The sequence below is a fragment of the Sporothrix brasiliensis genome (genome assembly GCF_000820605.1).
Source record: "Sporothrix brasiliensis 5110 chromosome Unknown Cont21, whole genome shotgun sequence".
Taxonomy (NCBI): domain Eukaryota; kingdom Fungi; phylum Ascomycota; class Sordariomycetes; order Ophiostomatales; family Ophiostomataceae; genus Sporothrix; species Sporothrix brasiliensis.
The window spans coordinates 2,875,523-2,898,713 of NW_024467140.1; the positions used below are offsets into that span (position 1 = coordinate 2,875,523).

General features: G+C 56.4%; 7 protein-coding genes across 7 annotated transcripts; 3 read left to right on the forward strand and 4 right to left on the reverse strand.

Annotated features, from left to right (window-relative positions):
- Positions 1–1,354: 1,354 nt before the first annotated feature.
- On the reverse strand, positions 1,355–7,207 carry SPBR_04540 (kinesin group protein; the record flags this gene model as incomplete). The annotated part of the gene is made up of 2 exons (XM_040762817.1): positions 1,355–7,047; positions 7,132–7,207. 2 exons carry the CDS (start codon positions 7,205–7,207, stop codon positions 1,355–1,357), a joined length of 5,769 nt encoding a protein of 1,922 aa, XP_040615869.1.
- A 2,031-nt stretch (positions 7,208–9,238) lies between these two features.
- SPBR_04802 (uncharacterized protein) lies at positions 9,239–11,197 on the reverse strand (the record flags this gene model as incomplete). The annotated part of the gene is made up of 2 exons (XM_040763079.1): positions 9,239–10,747; positions 10,889–11,197. 2 exons carry the CDS (start codon positions 11,195–11,197, stop codon positions 9,239–9,241), a joined length of 1,818 nt encoding a protein of 605 aa, XP_040615870.1.
- Positions 11,198–15,494: 4,297 nt separating this feature from the next.
- SPBR_04868 (uncharacterized protein) lies at positions 15,495–17,252 on the forward strand (the record flags this gene model as incomplete). Its single annotated transcript, XM_040763145.1, has 1 exon — positions 15,495–17,252. One exon carries the CDS (start codon positions 15,495–15,497, stop codon positions 17,250–17,252), a length of 1,758 nt encoding a protein of 585 aa, XP_040615871.1.
- A 562-nt stretch (positions 17,253–17,814) lies between these two features.
- On the reverse strand, positions 17,815–18,885 carry SPBR_05131 (arsenite-transporting ATPase; the record flags this gene model as incomplete). The annotated part of the gene is made up of 1 exon (XM_040763408.1): positions 17,815–18,885. The coding sequence occupies one exon, from the start codon at positions 18,883–18,885 to the stop codon at positions 17,815–17,817; it is 1,071 nt and encodes a 356-aa protein (XP_040615872.1).
- A 685-nt stretch (positions 18,886–19,570) lies between these two features.
- Positions 19,571–20,879, forward strand: SPBR_05017 (uncharacterized protein; the record flags this gene model as incomplete). The annotated part of the gene is made up of 3 exons (XM_040763294.1): positions 19,571–19,658; positions 19,722–20,411; positions 20,485–20,879. The coding sequence occupies 3 exons, from the start codon at positions 19,571–19,573 to the stop codon at positions 20,877–20,879; spliced, it is 1,173 nt and encodes a 390-aa protein (XP_040615873.1).
- Positions 20,880–20,967: 88 nt separating this feature from the next.
- Positions 20,968–21,411, reverse strand: SPBR_08950 (uncharacterized protein; the record flags this gene model as incomplete). The annotated part of the gene is made up of 1 exon (XM_040767076.1): positions 20,968–21,411. One exon carries the CDS (start codon positions 21,409–21,411, stop codon positions 20,968–20,970), a length of 444 nt encoding a protein of 147 aa, XP_040615874.1.
- An 834-nt stretch (positions 21,412–22,245) lies between these two features.
- Positions 22,246–23,031, forward strand: SPBR_05261 (uncharacterized protein; the record flags this gene model as incomplete). Its single annotated transcript, XM_040763538.1, has 1 exon — positions 22,246–23,031. One exon carries the CDS (start codon positions 22,246–22,248, stop codon positions 23,029–23,031), a length of 786 nt encoding a protein of 261 aa, XP_040615875.1.
- Positions 23,032–23,191: the final 160 nt, after the last annotated feature.

Consider the following 23,191-nt stretch of genomic DNA (forward strand, 5'->3'; position numbering starts at 1 on the left):
GAGGAAGAAACAGTAGCAAAGCTGGGGGGAAGTGGACGGATCCGTCCTTTTAAAGCAGGCGAGGCCGAACACAGTTTTACACGCTGTTGTGGTCCTAGTAGTTGCAGGAGCGACCGTGGCGCACATGCACTCATGCTCTCAGTAACACCTGCTTTTCTTGTACTTTTTTAAAAGTGGGGGGAGTGACGAAAGAGGGGGCTGTTAAGCCAAACGGACAACACAAAGTGAGGAAGGAGAGAGGTGACGGGAAGATTTTTTTTCGCGCTTTTTTTGCTTGTCTTGTTGTGCTCCTGCTCAATTCGCCCCAGTGCAGCCTCTAATACGGCGGACGGTCACTCGGAAGCTCCTGCCCTCTTCCCTACTCACAATGAAGTCACTCCTTTCTTCTTTAGGCGCTAATACACAGTACAGTTGGCAAGATAAGAAAAAATTGCACCCGGCGCAGGCGACGGTAGATTCCTTGGCCTGGCCCATTACTAGGTCTTTGCGGTTGCTTCGTAAAACGTTCTGCCGTTGCCTTTTCCTGCTATGAAGCAAGTGGCCGAATCAGGCAAGTACACACGACCCTGCATCCTGTCTCCTGCCACCTTCTTCACCATCGTCCCTGCCGTACCGTGAAGACAGAAGAAAAAGAGGGGACTCGTAAGCAGTTTCCGTTTTCAGTATTTACTTACGACGGCCATCTCGTAACTTGACAGTGGAATATGTGTTTTCATTTCGTGATACTTTACATTCTCCAGGAACATCGACAGTCCATCCCGTAGCAGCAGGCCCTCTTCGATGCAGACCAGGGCAACAAGGGAAGCTAGGGTAAAAAGAAAAAAGCAAAGGAACATATGCGAGCAGCTGAAGCTCGGGCGAACAATCTCTGAGAGGGCGACAAATAAGACACGAGAAATAGGAACTTTGAACAAAACGACGAAAACGGTGGGGTATAATCGATTGTTTACATCTCTATCCGTGGAAATTTAGGAAATAATATGACAGATTGGGAAAGAGGAGAGAGTCAGGTAAGTGAGGCATCTGAACGAGACGGAGTCGAAGCTCATCATCTGGTATAATATACATTCTAGGACAAAGGAAAAATAACGAAAGTAAAGAGAAAAGAAAAAGAAACAATTGGGTATATCCGCCGCTGTGTTTGCTATCTTATGGGTGTCTTTGGGCTTTGTTTTTGGTGATTTTTTGTGTTTGATTTTGTATTCGATTTTGTGTTCGTCTTCTTTTAATTTTCAAGAGTTGCTGCTTTCGTTTGTCGCTGGCGTTTGGTTCGAAACTTGAACATGCTGAATTCCAAAAGAAACGAAAAGCGCAGCTTGGCATCATGACTTCGTCAGGTTGGAGCACAACGTCGTCACCCGTCCGCATTCTGCCCTGTCGGCCCCATCTTGGATCCTATAAAGGCACCGACGGCACCGACAGCACCGACGACACCAGCAGCAATGTTGGGACTCGCGGACCGAGTGTTGGCCATAGACGACGAAACGGACGAAGGAGGCATCAGGAAGCTCTGATCGATCCGTGCAATCCACTCCATCTTGTCGCGCTCGCTGCGTGCCGCAAACAGCCATGTGTTGTCCGTCCCGTAGATGGCAAACACGCCTGCCTGCAGCCGGTCGCTGAGCCGCTGGAGACCAGGGCGGCGCTTGGGGCCGCCATGGCCGACACTGCCACCGCTGCCGGTCCAGATGGTTGAGATCATCCGGCCCGACGACGTCCTCCGGTGGCCAGCCCGGTACGGGGTCGTGCTCTTGGAGGCCGGTGTTGGTGGGAGCGAGGGTGGTGGTGAGGACATGCCGTTGTTGCTGTTGTTGCCGTCGGTGCCGTCAGTGCCGTTCGTACCCTTCGTACCGCTCGTACCGTTCGTACGGTGACTCTCCGCTTCGCTGGCGCTCTCGTCGCCGTTGCTGCTGCCGCCGTTGGTGTACCCGCCGTTCTGCTCCGACTGGCTTTCGTCCTGTGAGTAGTCGTGATGATCCTGCATGTCGAAGCCGTTGTGGCGGTAGTCCGGATGGCGGCTCTCCAGCAGGCCCAGGATGCCGGGCTCACTCTCGACTCGGGCGTTGCGCAAGCTGACGAGACCAACTTCGTCACCATCCGTGACGTTGTGGATGTGCAGGTACGGCCGGCGCAGTTCCACGAAGCGCTTGATCCACCGCGTGGCGTCATTGCTCGGTACCAGGAGATAGCCGCCCTTCATGACTTTGGGGTTCTTGGGCACGCGGATCACGGTGGTAATGAGACTGGGTGGCTCGGCCGAATCCGATGTCACACCGTTGACGGGTGGCGCCGTATTCTCAGGGGCCAGGAGCTGCGCCAGCGGGTCCGGGTACTTCTTCCACAGCTTGAGGCTCTTGTGCAGCACACGCTCTTCCTCCTCCGTGTAACCAGATGCAAGCGGACCTGGGACCTCAGGCTCGGCTCCCGCTTGAGTAAGCTGCTCCTCCGGTGCCTTGTCCTCTTCTTCGGCGGCCACGGTTGCGGTATCCGTAGTGGGCTTTTCACCCGGCTCTACTTCGCTGGATTCCGCAAAGGGCGCGCTTGAGGGCTCTGCCCTTGGTGTAGCAGCCTCGTCGTCGGCCCTTGGTTCGATTTCTGGGACGGCCTCGAGGGTGGCTTCTGGTGCCGGTTCGGCCGGAGCGGCTAGAATCTGCGACGCTTCCGGCGTATCCCGAAGCAGTTCCTCGATTGATTCCATCTCGCCGTTCCGTTCCCGGGCCTCTTCGTCAACCGCGACATCGTCGCTGGTATCGGCGCTGTGGATCCCACTTTCAGCAAGCAGGCGTGCCTCGTGCTCGGGCGTGAACTTGGGCGCCGGGAGGCCGATGCGCTTGAGTGCGTTCTGTGCCGCGCCAATCTCCAGGATGCGCTGTCGCTTCTTGCGTCCGCTGATGTAGTCGCTCACGAGCGTGACACCGCGAGGTGCCCACGCACCCAGATTCTCCTCGCCCTTGACATAGTCGTGCTGGCTGTTCATCCGCCAAAGGTCACCCACACGCTTGATCGGTGCCGGTCGCGTGGCAATCGTGAACATGGCCGTCGAGGAGCGCACAAACCGGACAGACTGCCAGAGCGCCGAGAGCATCGACGGCTGCCGCACAAACGACCGCGAGAGGATCTGACAGCAAAAGGTGGCCGAGAACTTCATGGGCTCGGCGAGCTTTTCCGACGTGATGTCCCACCACACCGTCATCTGTACGCGGAACTTGTCGGCCGTCACGCGGTCCATCAGAGCCGAGTTGTGCTGGCTCGAGTCCCATTGGCCGGTCAGTGTGATGCTGCGCGTGCCGTTGGCGTTGTTGCGGAAGGACGGTGCCGACGACAGCTTGAGTGTCACGTCGGGCGGCGGCACACTGTTGGGGTCCGGCTGCTTGCCCGATGCATCCAGAAGCTGAATCTTACCGACGCGCAGCGCGCTCACACCGTCCCACGGCAGCATGTCGCCCGAGCTGTGCGACACGTTGATGGCAATGCGCCGCTGGATGCCCTGATGCAACTGGAACGTGCCCGGATCCAGCTCGTTCAGCTGTGCTACCTCCACCGGCACATAGGCGCCTTCCTCGTTCATTTCGAGAATCTGGATGCGGGAGAGGACGTCATGGCGCTCTTCGGTAAAGAAGTGCGATTCAGCGATCCGCGCAGCCTGCGGGCCGCTCTCACGAGTCGGTAGCGCCGCGTCACGCATGTCGTCCCAGCTAAGGAGCTTGTCCAGGTGCATGGACGACACCTTGGCAAAGACGGCGACACGCAGCGTGGCGTCCTGCGGGCCGGCAATGGGAACGCTCATGCTGTGCACGCTCTCAAACCGGATGGGGTCCTCGTCGAAATCATGGATCATCTGCGTTGTCGTGATGCCGTCGTCTTCCGAGATGCCGGGGATGAACAGTTGTGCGTGGACCTCGGTGCCCTCACGCTCGGGGAAACCAATCATCTCGTGCATCACAACGTTGAACTTGAGCATGCTGGGCGGGGCGCGGGCACTCGATGGCTCCAGCGCCAGCTTCATGATGCCGATCGCATGGCCTGTGTACGGCGAGATAACGTCGAGCGAAAAGTCTTGGACCCGCGACTCAAAAACAGTCTTGAGCGGCACATCCACGTCACCTATGAGAGTGTATGCGGGCATGTGGCTTTCAATAAATGGACTGGCCATGTCAACGGGGTCGCCGTACTCCGGTTGGTCGAGGCACTGGTGGAGGAGGCGCATCTGCCGGATGCGCTCGTACAGCTTCTCCAAGCTCCACAGGCGCACCACGTTGTACTTATAGTCGATTAAGCGCACGCCGACGCAGGGCTTCTGGGCCTGCTCGAGCGCAGGATCTTCGCCCTCCTCCAAATCGTTCAAGACCATGTCATAAGAGGAAAAGATGGAATGGCCGACATCGACCACGGCGAACTGGAAGAAGACGTTCTCGCCCAGTTCGTGGCTCATGATTTGGGCCTCCTTCAGAGTGGCCGCATGTTGAAGCACTTCCTCCGCCATCTGCACGTAGTGGCGGCTGCGCCAGTGTTTGGTCACCTTCTTGGCGAGTTCGATCTCTTCGGGCGACAGCTTCGGCTTAGCTTTGGGCCGTTTCAACGGGTCCATCTTCTCCATCTTCTCCTCATACTGTTGTCGCTGCACGTCGAGTTTCTTTTGCATTTCGACTTTGAGAGTCTGCAGAGCATCCACCATGCGCTCCTTTTCCTTCTTGATCTCTTCGACCTCGACGTTGGCGGCCTCGGCCGTTTTGAGCTGGTCCTGGTACTCCTCCTTCTGCTTCTCAAGCTGGATCTGCAGCTCTTCACGGACTTCGCGCAGCTTGTCGTCCACCTCGCCCTGTTTGGGCGTCGATGGCATGGTGAGAGCAGTATCGAGAGAGAAGTTGTCAATCGTTCCCGTAGACATGTACTTTTCACGGATCGGATACGACGACATGGATTCCATGTCTTCGTCTCCTTCGCGGCCCGTTGTCACACGCTCCGCACGCGCCCGCTGGACCTCCTCGAAGAGGGTGTTGAGCTCGTCGTCCGTCAGGCTGGCAACGTTGCGGTCGGTGCCCAGAATCGCACCAGCAGCCTCGCGGCGCGCAAATGACCAGTCCGAGTCGCGGCCGCTGCGCGAGAATGGTGCAGGCGATTCTGGTCGGCTGTCGCTGAACCCTCCAAAGTCAGAACCAGCCTTACTGATCGACCGGTCGTGCCCATGGCCCACACCTCGTGGGCTCGGCGATGGGGACGTGCGGTCTAGACTCTGGAGTTGGCTCGCTGTGATGGACTGCCGCAGCAGGCTCTGGCTCTGCTCCGCGCGTATTTCAGCCCGCTCGGCACGCGCCTCCATGGGATGGTTGAAACGGAAAATATGAAAGTCGCCGAGGATAACGCGGTAGCCCGAGTGCAGCTGCTTCGGTTCGGTGATGCGCTTTCCGTTAACCATGACAGCAGCGTCAGGCATGGGAACCACCGTGACCGTACCGTCTGGCGCATTTTCAAACGTACAGTGCTCTTGTAAGATACGAGAGCCGTTCAGTTGGATGTTGGCTTGGTGTTCGGTTGGCGAATCCACGTTACCGACGGTGGTGGTGCCTGGCTTCAGGTTGTACACCAAGCACTCAGCGAGCAATGGGTCGTCGGATAAGTTGACCAAATGGGGCATCTTCTTGGGTGTGCTGAGTCCGATAAATCCCTTCTCGATGCTGATGCCGAGCTCTTCGAGTGCCGCCTCACGCTCCTTGTGAATCTCCTCGGTCTTGGCGAGCTTCTGCTCCCATGTTTGGTTCAGGTCCGTGAGCAGCTTCTCGCTTTGGCTGAGCTGTTCGGCGATCTCTGCTTTCGACACGCGTTTTACGGTACCGTCTGCTTGCGTGATGCTGACGAGCTGTTTTTCCAAGGGCGTGCCTTCCGCATAGACCTCGTCGGGCGGCACATTGGCACCGCCGGCACCTCCGGGGCCTCCACCGCCGAGTTTGCTTCGAAGCAGTGCCAGCTCCTCCTTCAGCTCGCGGATCATGCGTGCGTTGGCGTCCTCGTTGATGACGGCGTGGTTCTTGATGCGTTTGGCCGAGTCGGCATAGCGGAGCGTACTCAGTGTCTCGTCGTAGTTGATATCGGCGGGACTGATGGCAGCAATCATGGCTGTCATACTGTTGCCACCAAGCGAGTCCTTGAGCAGCCACGTCAGGACACTGTCTCGGTAGGGCACTTGTGTTGATGCGCCGCCCTTCTTCTTCTTGCCTGTCGAGAGGTCGGCAAGGGCAGCAATGACGCGACCGAGGGTCGACAGAGAGCGATTGATCTCGGCACCTTCTTTTAACCGCGCGCCGGTGGCACCCGTGGACGTGGCTCTCTCGGAGCCCGCCAAATCCACTAGACTGATCTTGGCGACCTTCTCCATCTCCATCTTGGTCTCGACGTCAAACTTCTTCTGGGTCAGCATCAGAGTGAACACGGCGTGACTTCGACTCGAGGTTTCGTTCATGTTTGTCGCCGCCACCGTCCGTGCCTTGTTGCCCTCGTCCATGAGGTGCTCGATCTCCTGAAAGCTTCCGACGACAAGCTTGGCCAAATCTTCGACGTAGGGGCCGGTGGACGGATGCTCGCGGACCTTGAGGTTGCCCTTTGTGGCCGGGTTCAACAAATCGCGGACGCGCTCGTTGTAAATTTCGAGGTAGGACACTTCGACGGTGCACTTCAGGTTCGGGTCGGACTGCATCTCTCCGATCCGCTTGAACATGTCCTGGCAAATCTGGGGGATGATGCCGATCTCTTTGCCGTAGCCCATCATCGAATAGGACTTGCCCGAACCGGTCTGGCCGTAGGCAAAGATACAGTTGTTGTAGCCCTGGAAGGCATTGTCGAGCAGCGGCAGGCCGAGATCTTCGTGCAAGTTCGATTGGCCGGCGTAGTTGGGGTCGTCTTTGTTGAAACTCCAGTACGATCTGTCAAAGGCGAAGACTTTCTGTGACGTATCTTTGTTTCCCTTTGCAGGCCCGGCGTGGTCTGGTGGTGGTGTGAGAACCGTCTGGTTGTCGCGCATTTCCACAATGCACGCGGCATTGCGATCCATTTCTGTGGAAGAGAACAGTCAGGTCAGTACGGATCGGAACAGATGTGCGCAGCGCATCAGGAAATCAAACCAAAGGAGCGGCATACCTCGTCCATTGAAAGGACGCACACGGACCACGACCTTGATGTTCCCGCCGGCGCCGGCGGGAGCACCTGGAGCCATGATGGGCGAGTTGTGTGTGCTTTCCGGGGTGTGGAAGGAGTGTAGCTGTCAGGTTGTGTCTGCCAGGTGAAAAAGGAGCGTAAGTCGCCGGCCAGTCGTGATTATGTGGTCAGCGGTGTGCAGCAAGTTGAAACCCCACTAATAATCTGACTGCGCCCTCAAAGGTCTTGTTTCGCGTCGCCACTGGTCTCCTCGTCACACAAAATGAACAAGAAAACGGGTGCCGCCGCTACACATCAACAAGAGCGTACAGCGGGCAGTCCCGGCACGGTAGAAGAGCAGGCAACAGCTGGTGGCTGCAGCACATGTCTCTCTGGCGCGATGGCCGACTCCGCGTCGGAGCGCAAAGTACGGGTCGGTGCGCAGAAAAGGACGTTGCGGGTCGCGAGTGGATAATATGCGGAAATATCGGGCACACTCAGTCGCGGCGGTCGTCGCTGAAAGTCGCGGTGCGCGCAAATCGTCGATCCGATCGGGTGTTCACTAGTGCACGGCTTGGGGGACTCGGCGCATGAACTCGGCGCCGCTGCAAAATGGGTGAACACCGGCCGTTCTCCCCGCCGTGTTTACCAAGGAGCCAAGCCGTCCCAGTCGCGTCGCAAACGGTCCCTGCACCAGATTCTTATCGTCTTCACGTTTGTCGGCGCCGGGAAAAATCGCGAGTGGCTTTCGAGGCTCGTCGTTGTGGAAAATGTTGAGAAAAAGAGACTCCGAAATGGAGAGATAAAAGGACACGCAGGCGGTATGCAGGCACCGCCCCCTGTAAGTGCGTGCCCCCCTTTAGGTCGTTATCCGGTCGTGAATTCGTTGTGTTGGACGTCGTCTACTTTGGTCGCGTTTCGGTCGCGCAAGCGAGGATGCAGAGCCGAAAGGAAAAGAAACAAAAAGGAGAGGATGACCAAGGAAGAACGTCGCAGGTGTCAAGAAAGGCGCAAAACAGTAATTCATAGAATGCAGAAGGAAGGCAGACGAGTGTGGCTGCAAATTAGCACCAAAATTGGTTGGACAGGCAGGTGCGGCCCCAAACCCAAAATGACGAGTGCCCCGTGCCTTCCCGCGTCAACAAAGTAAATCGATTTATTTTCTATTGCGGGCTCGACGCGGTGCGCGCCTGCCGTTTCTCAAACGTTGGGCGGGCGCGTTTGGTAGGGTGTGGGTGGGAAATAGAAGGAACGAAGGGCAGAAAGAATGAGTGGAGTAAGGGGAAGAAGGGACGCAGCATTGGCTACGATCCCATTGGCTGGGGCTCAACAGGCTTCGTCATACCAGTGCCAGGAGATTACCTGCCAGGGGCCAGAAAACACTCATTGTCCCGCCTCAGTCTTTTCCAGCGAGGAACAAGGACACCCAAGTATTACGTGCAGACTTGATGGACGCCACCTTTCTGGCACCTGTCTACAACTGCTTCGATGTATTTACTAAACTCGGTTTCAACCCCAATCGCAAATGTTGCATGCTTTGTATATCCAACCATACCAGTGTTTATTTCATGTGACGCTTTGGGTTCAGGTTTTCACCCGTTTAAACACTTTGATTTCTGCCTAATCCGTCTCTCAGTGACTACAGGCGCACGGGACTGCAAGCATAAACCACTTTGATTGCCTCGTTTCCTTTGGCCAGGGTGCTCATTCTCATCTGGCTTACGAAACGTCCCATCTCGGAAAGTCCACCAAAATGGGACTTGCTAACAAAACGTAAAGACCACCAGGTGAAAATGCTGTCCACTCGTTCCGTTTGTCTTGTCAAAAAACGTGCTGGATGAGCTTCATTTGGTAATACAACAATCTGTAGTACGATGTAGGAGAACGGGCTCAAAGACTCGTCCATGGTATTGAAAACAAAATGAAACAATTTCGAAAGAGTAAAATAGAATAGAACAGTCGGGTGGAAAGCAGTAAAGGCCTTTGGGTCATAGAAACATCTGTAGGCATGTAAATTCGTCATCAAAATAAAGCGACAAAGGAAACATTGCAAAAAGGCAAACCCAGCGCAGCAAGGTCACACTGTAAGGAAAGGCGCGACCGTCATCTTTTAAAAGTTCCAAAAGTCGCTGGCCTGCGTGGCCTTGTTTGGCTTCTTGCCCGGTACTGCGGGCGCGGCCTCGTCATCCTCGCCGCCAAAGCTCCAGCTGCGGCCCGACTTCTTGCCACCCATGCCGTCGCCGCCGACCTGGATGCCGCGCTGGTCGCCAGCCTTTCCGGACACGTGGGTGCCAGGAATCGAGACATTCTCCTTCTGTGCGTCTTCCGCGTCGTCAAATTCCGCGCCCCAGTGCGACTCCATCATCTGTACCGCCTTCTTGCGGTCGTCGCTGATACCGGCCGGCTCAGCAGCGTCACTGGCCGCAGGCTGCTCGTCCGCCATGACGAAATGGGCCTCAAAAATCTTGGAACGGTCCTTGAGGTTGGTGATGTTGCCCAGCGCGCGAGCCGGGGCAGGTGTTGGTGCCGTTCCGTCCTCCTTGTAGAGGTTGTTCTTGTACAGACCCAGGCCGTCGTTTTGACCTGCGCCACGCGGCTTACCAGCCGCCCGGGGCGCGCCAGACGGTTCACCATCATCCTGGAATTCAAAGTGTGTCTCGGCGTCGCGGCGGGGCTTCAGCTGCGCAGGTTTCCGAGAGGCAGCCGAGGGCGTCTCGGGGAAGTCGTCGTTCTCGATACCAAAGTGGCGCACTTCCTGGCCACGTGTCACCCGGGAAGGCGGCTTCTGCGGCGTCGCGAAATCCTCAAAGGACCACTGGCTGTTGTGCTTCGTTCTAGGGAGCGCGTCGAAAGCCGTGCCGGCCTTGGGAGCATCCTGCGGGTCAGAACCGTCGGCGAAATCGAAGTGGTTGTAGCGCTTGGGGTTGGGCCGGTAGAAGCGCTGACCCTCGGGGGAGTTGGCATCGATAGCAGCAGCGGCAGCCTCGTCGGCCTCAAACAGTCGCACGGGCTGGTAGTTCTTGCTCGAGCCGGCCTTGGGCGCGATCGCCTTTGTTGGTGACTGCGACCGCGCGCGGCTCCCAACGCTACGTCCTCTGCTTGGCGAATCGCCAGCAGGATCGCCCTCTTCCTCGTCGCCATCCTCGTCGCCTAGAATATCCGCAAAAGACCGCTGGTGCGGGCGGCGGCCAGCGTAGGGAGACACAACGGCATTAGCGGCAGTCTCCTCGTCTGGTGGGTTGTCGTTGAGAATGTCAGTCACGTCGCGCTGCTTAGGGCGCACACCCGCGTAAGGCGATACGACGGCAGCAGGCAGCGTCTCCATCTGTTCCCGCGACGCGAAGAGCTCCAAGGAGGCGTGAGGATCACGAAGAGCAGAGTTTCCGCGTGGCCGAACAGGCAGATCGGTATTGGCGCCAGCCGCGGCCGCGCTCTCTTGGCTGCCGCTGTTGGCAGCGATAGCCGAGGCGATCGTCTTAACCTGCTCGGTGCCATCGCTGATGGGCCAGTTGCGTCCGGACTTGCCAATCACATCAATCTGCTTCAGCAGTGCGCCCTGGTCCCAGGACTGGCGGATTTGTGAAATCTTGCCTTGAGCATCGAACGAAACAAAGTGGGTCTATCGCACGAGACAAGCAAAAATCTCCGGTTAGCATTTCAGATGCATCATGCAGGCGGACGAGCCTGTAGGCACATTCAAGGATTCCAGAGGGAGGGGTTGGCGAAAAGCATGTAGCCGCGGGTTTTTCTGGTCACGTACAACTGGCAAATACACCTTGCGGTCAGACAAGAAGTTGTCGTCGAGTCGTGGCAGATAAGGTCCACCACCGGTGATGAACTCCAGAGCAGTGTCGATCTCGAGGGCCAGACCGTTTGCCGACTCCACGGAGCTCAGAACGGCCTCCTTGTTCTTCTTGAGCTGCTTGCGCAGAGTGGCAAAGTGCTTGATGATCTCGGTGCTGCCGTGGATAGAGGTGGATGTGGTTATGTAGTACAAGGACGCGTCGGCTGTCAGGTTGGCCGAGTTCGGGGCACCCAGGAACTGCTGGTACACAGTTTGGAGAGCCATGGTGAAGAAGACACGCGTAGGTGAGCGAATTTGGAGCGGCTTGTGAGAGTGAGGTAGCTGAGAGGGAAAACTCTAGTAGAGGTCGAAGATGTCAAAATGCGACAGCAATCGGGATTCATAAGTAGTGAGCGAGGTTCAAGAAAACAAGGAAACAACGAGGCAGGACTCGTCTCGTAGTTTTTATTGTGGAAGGTCCGAAGTTTGAACGGCAGACAAGGGATTAATCAGGAAGGAACAAGGGGACGAAAACAAAATGCAACGAGTTGTAGGAAAAGGAAGAATGGAAGGAAAGAAAAGCAGAGAAAGAGACAAAAGAGGAAAATATGAAGGAAGGACGGGGCCAAGACTGGCAACAGCTGCGTGTGCGCTAAGCAAGGGGGTATGTGGTCTCGTCTGTGAGTCTCCGTGATAAACAATAATACGGAGGAAGGTGCGGAGGCTGCCCTGTGTTTGTTTTGTTGGCCGTTTGTTGTTACAGGCCAGGCTACTGTGAAGGGAAGGAGGGGTCATGTCAAGGGAAAGAGCCCCTGCCCCTTTAAATCGGCGCCTCGCACTTGCCCTTTTCAAAGTATTTTGTATCCTTGGGACGTGTCATCCTTCCAGACGTGTTTTTGCCTCGCTGAGTCGCGTCTTTTTCCCCTACCTTCTCTCTTCTTCTAGTCGACGAAACATGCATGGGTGTGGATTCTGTGCAATAAGAGCAGGCATGTACATGCATGTGGTGCCTGCATAAGCTCAGCCCATACAAGGACACTAGCCAGAGCGGCTTTGTTTACATGACAACCTCTCATTCCTTCGCGAGAGCCGGCCACATGCAGACAGCACAAGGAAAGCAAAATCGATCGCCCTCTGCTAAATGCTCGGCGACGGCAAAGATACATCACGCCCCAAGCAGAGACGGCCAGACGGTCTGTCATAAGGCAGATCCATCAGGCCAGGCAACTGCATATCGGACTGCGCGATTTGGCACGGTCTCGGCCTCATTTTGGCAAAAGAGAAGAGGCGACGTGCGCGACTGCTTTGCAAGGCTCCTTGACAAGCTGCCCTCCGGCTCCTTTTGCCGGCGAATTACCATCTCGTTTCTCGATCTCGCCGTCCTTTCTTTCTGCCTTCTAGATGCCACCTTCCTGGCAGATCGACCACCAGGATCGAAAACACATCGAACAATTCAAAGCAACAATGTCCTGAAGAAGTCTTAAGCGGCAGTATTATTGCCCAGGGGCTTAGAAACGGAAACGGTTCTTCTTTAACGGCCAGGATGGCGATACTGCCCCTCTTTCAATACCACATCCCCCTCTTTTTTGGGCGTCACTTCCTGAATCCTTGTTGAAGAGAAGGGGGAAAGGCCTGAATAGGCCAAGGTCTGTGTTTCAGTTTTGCGCGGCGGAGCACGGCGTGCACGTCCCTGCTGAATAGGGGAAAAGCAGCGTTTCAAAAATTCGGCCCACACCGATCGTTGGCGACCGGTCCGCCCCAGTGACAGCTCTAGCCCTGTCGTCCTCTACATATACACGTATGCATGACTTTGCAAGAAGGATTTTTGCCTTTCTTGGAGAGCTAGAAGTTGAGAAACGATAAATAGATCGCAAGTTTCCCTACCTATTTACCTATTTTCTACACCGTAGGCAATCGCAAGAAGCCTCAATCCAACAGACACGGTCATCATTTGAAATCCGCATCGGTTCAGGCCCTCGATCAGTGCATGTTGTACAGAACGAGTTGAGGTGCCTCGGCAGAGTTTCCATACACACGCAACGATTGTTCTTTCCGAAAGGGCCATCAGAATTCCTTGCCTCGAAATCCCGTGCAACAGGACTCAATGAGTTGAGCGACGCCTCCAGCTCCGCCAACGTGGCCGAAGAGCTAGGCCGTGCTTGCTCCTGCCCCGTGCTACAATCGCAGGTGGTTTTAAAGTTGTCTTTGGGTTTTGACACGGTAGAAGACCATATACGGATTGAATTTGTGCTCCTCTGAATATATCGCAGTGGGGTGAAGCACTGTCTTCTTCGGTCCCAAAGGGAACACAAGTAAGTCGTTAAGCTTCGCTTCAACACAACGACGTGTGTGCAATGTTGCAACCAGCCCATTATCGGTTTGTCTCTCCCGCCCATTCGCACGCTGAAATGAGCTGAATTCAGTTCAAGTCCCCAGCTAAGACAGGACAATACCTTCACCACATGCTTCGTACTATTGTGACATCATGTTTGCGAATAAAAGGATCGATGAACATATTGACGCTGCTAACTTGCAAGCATTTCAGATACGCAAACCGCATAGCTCTTTATGCATCGTCAGTTACGGCATATAATTCTTGACAGCTACATTGGCTAGTTCGTAAAGCAGATTGCACTTTATCGGAGGGAAGTACTTGAGTGCTGTAGTTGTAAGTACGGTATTGGCCCACGTTTTCAAGCTACCTTGGACGTCGCTTCGTAGAATACGGACAAGAAGTCAATGTGCTCCTCTTCGGTATGTTTCTATGTAGGTTGTTGAGATTTGTAGCCTTGAGGAGCTCGGTCCTACGAGCCTGGCCATCGCATATATGCAAGGGCGAAGTCTATATTAATGCTCGAACCCAGTTTGAGAGCCTCGGCGTGAAAATGACGTAACCAGCACCGAGACTGTTATGCTCTTCTTTGCAGGCTGACAGCAGGACGTCCTACCCCGTACGTGTCGCTTCATTCTACAGTTGTATTTTTCTCGTATTCTCTGAAAAAATGTATCGTTTCTTTTCAAAAGCAAATAAGTCATGGATCTAATGGTTATTTTTTTTTAATATATATAAATAAAAAATAAAATGGTCATCATAACCCAACATAATAAATACAGCCCCCATCACGATCTCTATTCGGTGAATCTCTCAGAGGTGTTTAACCTCCATAGTCATGGAATGTAAGCTGCGATTGCTCATTGAGGTCGGACAACAGCTGTTTTGCCCTCGCATATTGCCTTATTAGACGAAACAAAAGTGACTGTGAAATGGGCCCATGATGGCATGCTGTGCCTACCCCACCAAGATGCCGAGTGTCAGCCCTGCCTCTATTATTTTGCTCGTCGCGCAAAGCCTCTCCCGGTAACTAGCGCCTTCTTCTAGGTACTCATATTTCGAGAAAGGCATCCTGTTTCCTAGTCCACATGTCAAATGGTCCTGTCCGCTCATCCGTCTCCATCGTCCGACGGCCAGGTAAAGTAAAACGGAGCGTAATACGGAGCGTTTGTATCTGCTCCATAGGAGCAGACTCGAACCGAAGGCAGTTTTGATTGCTTACCTGCTCGTGTCATTCTCCCATCATTACCGTGAAGGAGACTGTCGTTTGCATATTTTTATTTGTCAAGTCTTTTTTCTTTGGCCTCCGGTCTTGCATCATTTTGCGCTCCGTTGCTTTTGCCCGTATTCGGCAGACGGCAACTGTCAGCGGCCAGGTTCGGCCTCCCTTTTCTGGACGTTGTACGATTTATTTTGTCATCAACCGCGGGACCCACGTGAGAGAGCGAGCGCGGGAAACTAGAAACCAAGGAAGGCACGGCGAAGAAGCCGCTCCGGCCCAACAGCTGATTTTCACCGTTCGTTCCTCTACTACTTGCATCCTCTCTCGGCAGTCCAAGGCCAAGCTGCAGCAGTTGGATCAACATTCTTCTTTCATCGCCCGTTCACCGTGAAAACTACCCTCTAGTTTCCGCGTGGTAGTGCTAGGACCTCTCGCTTCCTAGTCCGCTTTCGCTTCCTACTACTTCTTTCCTTGGTTGGCGTTCTTTGCTCATTCTCTCCTTCCCACTTCTTTTCACTGCGCTCTTTCTCTGTTTTCATTCTCCAAGGCTTCATCGCATCGCGCCTTCCCCAAAGAGCAATCTCCCGCGCCGCCAGCGATTTTTTGGTGCAAGTACATTTTATTTCTGGTTTTTTGTTTTCCCGCTCCACACGAGAAGCCCTTCAGCTTCCCCCTCTTTTGCCCCAATCAGTTTCCGCCGGCAGTAACAATTGTTTCGACCCACGAACCCGAAGCTCCTGTTCCCCAACGCCACAAACACAGCTTCCACGCACAACGCAGGGATCGCCGACAGCGAGAAGAGCTTGAAACAATAGCTACAACCCGCGCAACGTACGAACACACACGCCGTCCAGAGCGGCCGGACGCATCGGCTCCTTCCCACCGCTTCCTCCTTCGACCCGACTTCACGGACGGCGACGGAGCAGCTTTTGGTGGTGGCGGGTATCCCGGGATAGGTCTCATTTTTGGTGCTGTTTTTGTGGTAAGGGAGAGTCTGTGGTCTGTGAAGCGACCGTTGGACCGCACCGATGTCGGGGCATGTGCCGAGAGGCCGTGCTGCCGAGGAGAATAGGATTCATGATGCCAATGTGAGCGGTGGAGGTCGGAGCGACAACGACACCAACAGCAGCAGCAATAGCAGCCGTAATAGCAGCACCGCGACAGCGAGCTTCACCGCATCGCCGCCGCCAATACCGCCGACCTCACAAGCCTTGTTGGACAGCACCAGAACCCCTGCCCAGCCGAGCGATGGAGATGTAAGGCCAGCCCGTGCGACAGCGAGCACCGCAACGCCTTCGACACCCGCGCCGACGGCGATCTCATCCTCTCCGATTCCCTCCGATACCGTTCCACCCGTCTTGGAACCGATCACTGCTGCGCCCGCGTCTCCAGATTCTCCTTCTTCCTCTGACCCGTCGACTACACATCCTGCATCGCATCCGTTTGCCGAGCGCTTCTTGCCTTCGCATGTCGACGCTTCTCACGTTATCTCCTCCGCCGCACCCACGTCATTACCAATCGAGCTTCCCGCCATCCGCGCCGAGAATGTCCCGACACCACTCGCCTCATCCCCTACCTCCGAATCTCTGCCCTCGTCTGCCACGACACCCCCGTCGTACACGCCGGGCAACCCAACCTCTGCATACGCAGCCAATTTGCACCTGCTGACGCCCTTCCAGCGTTGGACGCTCCGCGCGTCGGAATCGCAGTTCAATGCTCTGGCCGGCGCCGTGGGTGGGTTTACGTCGGGCGTGTTTACGTGCCCGCTCGACGTGATCAAGACGAAACTGCAGGCGCAGGGCGGATTTGCAGCCATGCACCGCCAAGCCAGTGCCACGGGGGCAGCAGCAGCAGCAGCCGGCCAGAGCCACCACAGACTATACAATGGCCTGGTCGGCACCGCACGGGTCATCTGGCGCGACGAGGGTGTCCGTGGCCTGTACCGCGGCCTGGGTCCCATTATCATGGGATACCTGCCCACCTGGGCCGTGTGGTTTACCGTTTACAACAAGAGCAAGAGCGTTATGAGCGAGCGGTACCACATTGAAAACACCTTTGTGATCAACTTTTGGTCATCCGTCGTGGCCGGCGCGAGCAGCACGATTGTGACGAACCCGATCTGGGTGATCAAGACGCGGCTCATGTCACAGATGCCGCGCGGCCCGCCGGGCACCGTCGCCCCCGCCACAGGAGGCACGCCGACCTCCCGCCCCACGATCTCGACGCCCTGGCACTACCGGTCGACGCTCGACGCCGCGCGCAAAATGTACACGACCGAGGGCGTGCTGTCGTTCTACTCCGGCCTCACCCCCGCGCTGCTGGGCCTGACGCACGTCGCAGTGCAGTTCCCTGCCTACGAGTACTTCAAGACCCAGTTCACGGGGCGGGGCATGGGCGAGTCGCCGAGCGAGGGCGAGGCGCCCGCGCACTGGCTGGGCATCTTGTCGGCCACGATCCTGTCCAAGGTCCTGGCCAGCAGCCTGACGTACCCGCATGAAGTGATCCGGACACGGCTCCAGACGCAACGACGGCAGGCCACCAAGGCGGCCGCACAGACCGGTGGCGGTGCAGCAAGCGCACAGGATGCGCCGCGCTACCGGGGCATCGTGACGACGTTTCGGACGATCCTGCAAGACGAGGGATGGCGGGCATTCTATGCCGGGATGGGCACCAACATGATGCGCGCAGTGCCTGCAGCGACGGTGACGATGCTGACGTATGAGTACGTCATGCGGTCGCTTAAGCGGACACGGCAAGACGCACGACACACCGTCGAGGGCCGTTAAAAGGTGGCATGACGAAAGAAAGAAATAGACTGTGCTTTTTCTTTCCCGCAAAGTTTTGCCTTTCGCTTTCTTTGCTATCTCCTTTGCGGCTGTTGTGCTTTGCATCTGTATTGCCTTTTCCTAGACGACTCCTCTTCTGCATCTTCTTCACATCATCTCGGATGGATTGATGATACCGTGTACTATGTCTACACTGGGCGGGCTACTCGTGTGTTTCTATCTTGCCATTGTATTTACTCATTTGGTTTCTGCTCATCTTTGTTTTTTGTTCACATCTACGAGCCGAGTAAGGGAACGATGGCCACAGTCGTTTTATACTGTCATGTTTTCACCAAGTCTCATCTTTCTAGCACCATAGACGCAAACGATTGCGAATCAAACGACTCGAGAAATGCAAGCACGTAATGCAGTCTCTTTTCTTATCTTTTGTGTACTGGGGTTTTGATGATCTCCCCGTGTTTTGTGGGTGTATCTAAAATTTTGTCACTTCAACGCTCATAACTCATGCTCCAGTCTGCCAAATGATCCCCTATACGTCGGCCACTGCTTCGTGATCCTGTCCCTAGTTCTTCTCATCGCCATCGTCAACGTCCGCAGGCGCATACGGGTGGATCAGCATGTCGCTAAACTTTTCCAGCTTCTCCTTGCCGCGCACCTCCTCGACGAGCAGCGGCATCTTGACCACGTTGAAGTCGTCGTATAGCTCCTCGATCTGGTCGAGGTACTTTTTCTGCATGCGCCGGCGCGCGCCGCACTGCTCGCAGGCCGACCCTTTGCGGGGGTAGAGCAGCTGGTTGACGACGATGCAGTGGGTGTCGATCTGGTAGCTGGCGAGCTCCTGGATCATGCGCTCGGTCTCGTAGAGCGACAAGAACTCGGGGATGCACACGCAGACAAACGTGGTGAGCGCGTCGTCCTTGAACTGGGTGTTGACTTCGGAAATGGTCTGGCGCAGCGACTCGAGCTGGGCAATCATGCCCGAGAGGCTCTGGCCGTTGGGCAGGGCGCCGGCGCCGGCGCCGCCGGCGCCCATGAGGCCGTTGAGGAGGGGCCCATACTGCTCGGACAGCTGGCTGATCTTGGCCAGGGCCTTTTCGAGGACGGTGGGGAACTGCAGGAAGCGCAGCGTGTGGCCCGTGGGGGCGGTGTCAAAGACAATGGTCTCGTACGACAGCGACTTGACCTGCTTCAGGACCTCGGCAAAGGACATGGCCTCGTCGATGCCGGGGATGGACAGGGCCAGGTCCTGGACCATGGAGTTCATGCCGGCCGCCGCGCCGCCGCCGCCGCCGCCGCCACTGCCATCCTCGTTCATGCCAGCCAGCATGTCCTGCAGACCCGCGCTCGGGTCAATCTCCATGGCGCTGAGGTTGGTGAAGCCGTCAATCAGGCGGGCGTCCTTGCCAAACTTTTGCGCAAAGGCGTCGGACAGGTTGTGTGCGGGGTCCGTGGAGATGAGCAGGACGCTGCGGCGGACCTTGGCGAGCTGGATGGCGAGGGAGCACGAGGTGGTGGTCTTGCCGACACCGCCCTTGCCGCCGACAAAGATCCAGCGGAGGGAGCGCTGGTCGAGGATGGACTGGAGCGTAGGCTCCATGACGTCGTCGTCGTCGAGGTTGACCACGGCCGCCATTTTGGGAGATGTGGGGGGTTGCTGACGGGTACAAGGTGGTGGACGTGTCGGAAGGAGGGATTTGAAGCTCTAAGCTGCCGAAGAAAACTTGTACAGCGCGTCTGTCGTCGTATTGAGCTGTGGATGGAGGATCACAGTCGTGAAAGTGAAGCTCAACAGGACACGGATTTTGGTGGGGACGGTTTTGGTGACGGTCTCGGTCGCCACTGCCCATCGAAGCGGCTAGAACCGCAGAGCAAAAAACAGCGAGCAATGGGTAAGGAGGGGGAAGTTGCGATCCACCAAAAGCACTAACACAAAGCTGCCGTTACCAAACAGATTGTGTTCGCCTAGGCTTCCATTATCTGGATGTTTAATTTGGGAAACAAGAAATCTTACGAGAGCTTATTTTTTTCTTGAATTTTCTTATATTTGAGAAGCTCCCTTTGAGCCATGAAAACAGAAGCTGGGGTGTTGTCAGAGTGCTGAAGAGTCCGAGGCGTTGGTAGCACCATTACGTAGTTTAGGAAGCTGCGCTGAGATTGGCGGCACAGCCAATAGCGCGACGTCACCGCCCATCCTTTCTGCCGCACCTTCCTCTGCCGCCACCTATCCGTCCGCGGAGAACACTTTCTTCGATATCATCGGCATCACTCTACAACACGGACAGTAGTATTGGCTCTTTCGACATCCACAGCGTATCACAATGGCGCCGACGGAAATTAGCAACCCGCGCCGCATTCTGGCGGTGGCACTGGCGGAGTCTCAGGAGCATCTCGCGCGAGTCATCAAAGGTAGGTCGTGATGAACAAACAGGGCTGTTGATAGCAGAGTGATTCTTACAGTTCATTGTTTAGACCTCACCGGCGAATATCCCGCGGCATCGGCCGGCACAGGCGCCTTGGCGGGCACGACACAGGAGCTGGCGATACAGACGGCGTACTACAACGCGCAGGTGCCCATCTGGCTGGACCTCATTGGGCAGACACCGGCGGAGGCAGAGGCAGAGGCAGAGGCAGAGAGCGCAAAGGACGAGCCAAAGGAGGAAGAAGGAAAACCTGACGAGACGAACGACGCGCCGAAGGAGCCAGAGGACGGCCCGACGAAGACAGACGAAGATTCTCCCTCCAGGGACAACGCCAAAACCGCCTCGAAAGACGACACCACCGAAGACCCGTCGACACCGGAACAATGGGCTGATGCGTTCCTGGCCGACGAGGCGCGCGAAGTGCGGGAGGCCCTGGGCGGCGTGGTGGTGGTGGTCGACGTGCAGCAGACGTCGGCCTTTGCACGGCAGCGCGACCTCGTCAAGCACGTCGCAAGGCTCGTGCAACGTCTTGGGCCCGTCGTGGACGTGGGCTTGCAAGAGGAAGACGAAGATCAAGAAGAGATGTTGGCGGACTTTGAAGGTGTCGGCATCGTGGTGGGCGTGTCACAGACGCCCATCGACGAGGAGACAATGGAGGTGTGGGACGACGCATGTCTGGTAGCCGGGTTGGAGTTTGTTGCCGTGGCCCCGGGCCAAGAGGCGACCAACGAGTTTGGTGGTAGGTCCTTTTTCCTTCTTCCCCCCCTTTTTTCCCCATTTTTTTTCGTCTACAATTGGCACTGACAATGTAGAAAAAACCGGCATCCCGAGACTACTCGAGGCGCTCGAGGCCAACGACTGGGAACTGGTCGGCGATGGCGAGGGCGACGAGAACGACCTGTTTGGTTCGTTTCAGGACGTCCGACTGCCCGGTACAGAGTCGGACGACGAGATCAACTTTGACGACCCGGAGAGCGTCGATTTCGGCTTCGACCGCGACGACTTTGCAGGGCTGCGGCAGGCCATCTGGCAACAACAAACGGCGGAGCTGGACGACGACGACGAAGAAGACAAGGACCAGGCGGCCATTATGGAGAGCATGATACAGCGGTTGCAGGCAGCACGACTGCAGTCGGAACTGCTCACGCCGGCGCAGCGGCGCGCCATGGCGGCGCGTGTTGTGGGCGACGTCATGAGAGAGATATGACCGACATGAGAGCTCAGGACACAAAATTAAGTCGATATTATGTACGCTATAGACAGACAGGACGGGATACAAGCCTCCCTCCAATGGCCTACAATCTGGAATCCACCTCGTCGTGCGGCTTCCACTCGTCACCGCCCAGAACCAAGTGGTCGAAGCTGACCATGACGTGTACCGGCTGCACCATGAAATTCTTGTCGTCGCCGTCGGCGGCCGCCGCCAGGTCCGGGTCCGTTGCGACGCTGATCCAGTCGTCTAGGCTGTCGACCCAGAACTCGGCCACGCCGTCGTAGTCGAGCACGGGCAGCCCAAAAGTGGCCGCCTGTTTGCGGTTCTCGGCCGTGATGTGCTGCTGGTTGTAGCGACGGACCTTTTCGCGGAACGTCTTGCTGCGCAGGGCCGGCGCGACGTGGTTGTTGGCCCAGTAGGCGGAAAAGTACTCTTGGGAGACGTCGGGCAGCTTCTTGATGAACATGGTGATTTTGACGTACTTGCCGGCACCAGACGGCGCCGGGCCTTGGAGAGGAAGAGGCATGTCGAGAGAGAGGAGGTAAGAAGTGGTTGATGCTTTGTGAGAGGTGAATGGGAGCGACCAACGTAAATAATCCCTCGTTTATTTATATTTTCTTTTGCATTTCCCTACAATCTCCCGTATTTTTCGCTTAGCTTCGCTTACCTCGTTCCTGAAACTGTGTATGATGTCAGCAATCCTGGCGTTGGTTTCTTTCCTCGAGCACGACAAACAGTCTTTTGAGTGCTTCCCACGAGTCTACATGCAACAACTGCAACAGATGGTCGGGAACTCTGGATAAGACACTCCGGGGAGGGCAGGACGCTGGTCTGATCTCGAAAGGCAGAAGGCTAGACGTTGTTGGTGTTTCCGGGCGGATCTTCCTGACTCGTTTAATGGATGGCAGGCGAAGGCCAGGAGACATACCAGGAGAAATCATCAGAAACCGCCAAAGGCACTCCCAACCGCGTAAAGCTATCCCCGACCACAAGCGCGCACGAGAGAAGAAAGCGGGGATGGCGCTGGGGCGTTCTGGGGCAGGCTGGTGCTAGCTGCTTGGAAGGTCAGCTCTGAAGGGTTTTGGTGGCTTTCATGGAGATGCATTTCCGTCGAGCGAGGGGGTTCGTTTATTGGCGTCGCGCTTCCCCTTCTTTGGCCCTCTTCGGTTGTCCGACTCTCTTGATCGGCGCAAGTAAATAGGAAATGTAGATACGATATAAGTATCCTTGGCGTGTTCGCAATGTCCATAGGTTGGGGAAGAGGTTGACACCTCGACTTGACAGCTCGTTACATCACCACCTTGACCATCTCATGTGACACGACATACACACACCATACAGCGCTCAAAACAGCCCCCCCATGGATACCGGCGACATCAAGGGCCCCGGCCTGCTCTTTGTGCAGTCGCGCATCACCCGGCCCGATATCATGACCGAGGACGTCTTCATGCACTGGTACGACACCGACCACATTGTCGAGGTCATCGAGACCACCGGCGTCGACTCGGCCATCCGCTGGAAGCACGACCAGCTCGCCACAGCCCCGTTGCCCTACCTGTCCATCTACCCGCTCGAGGACATTGCCTTTCTGCGCACCGACGAGTTCAAGGCCATCCGCGTCACCAGCGACTTGCTGCCCGGCTCCAAGCTGTGCTACGATCTGGCCTCCTTTGACGTCGGCTACTACAACATTGTCCAGGTCGCCGACCCGACGGCCAAAGACACCAACGGCACCAAAGGCAAGGGACTGGCCAAGTCGCTGGTGGCCGAGCAGATCGAGACGTCGGATGCCGCCGGCCTCCAAGCGTGGTACAAGACGGCCTACCTGCCCGCCCTGGCCGCCGGGCTGCCGGGCTACCTGCGCACGACCCGCTACGAGCTCAAGTACGCGCGGTCCAACGACCAGTCGCGTCGCTTCAAGGGCCTATCGTCGACGGGCGCGTCGCCGCCCACGCGACCGACATGGCTGGCCATTCACGAGTTCTCGACCGATGCGGGTGCGCGCGAGGCCGACTTGCAGGCCGTGGAGGCCTCGGTGTCCGGGTTCGACGCTGTCAAGGCTGCCGCCAAGGCCTGGCAGTCGGACCTGTACCACTTTGCCAAGAGCCACGGCAAGGGCGAGCTCTTCCACGGCCGGGAGTTTTAGTCGGCGACGAAAAGGGGTAGAATAGAATGTACCGCAACAGTTTGAATATGACGTCAATTTCTTCATACTGAGTTCGTCTTTGTGATATTTGCCATGTGGCCACCAGTGTTCCGCCTCGCGCGTATGGAAATGCAAAGCCTCGAGGGCCACCCATCTGCCA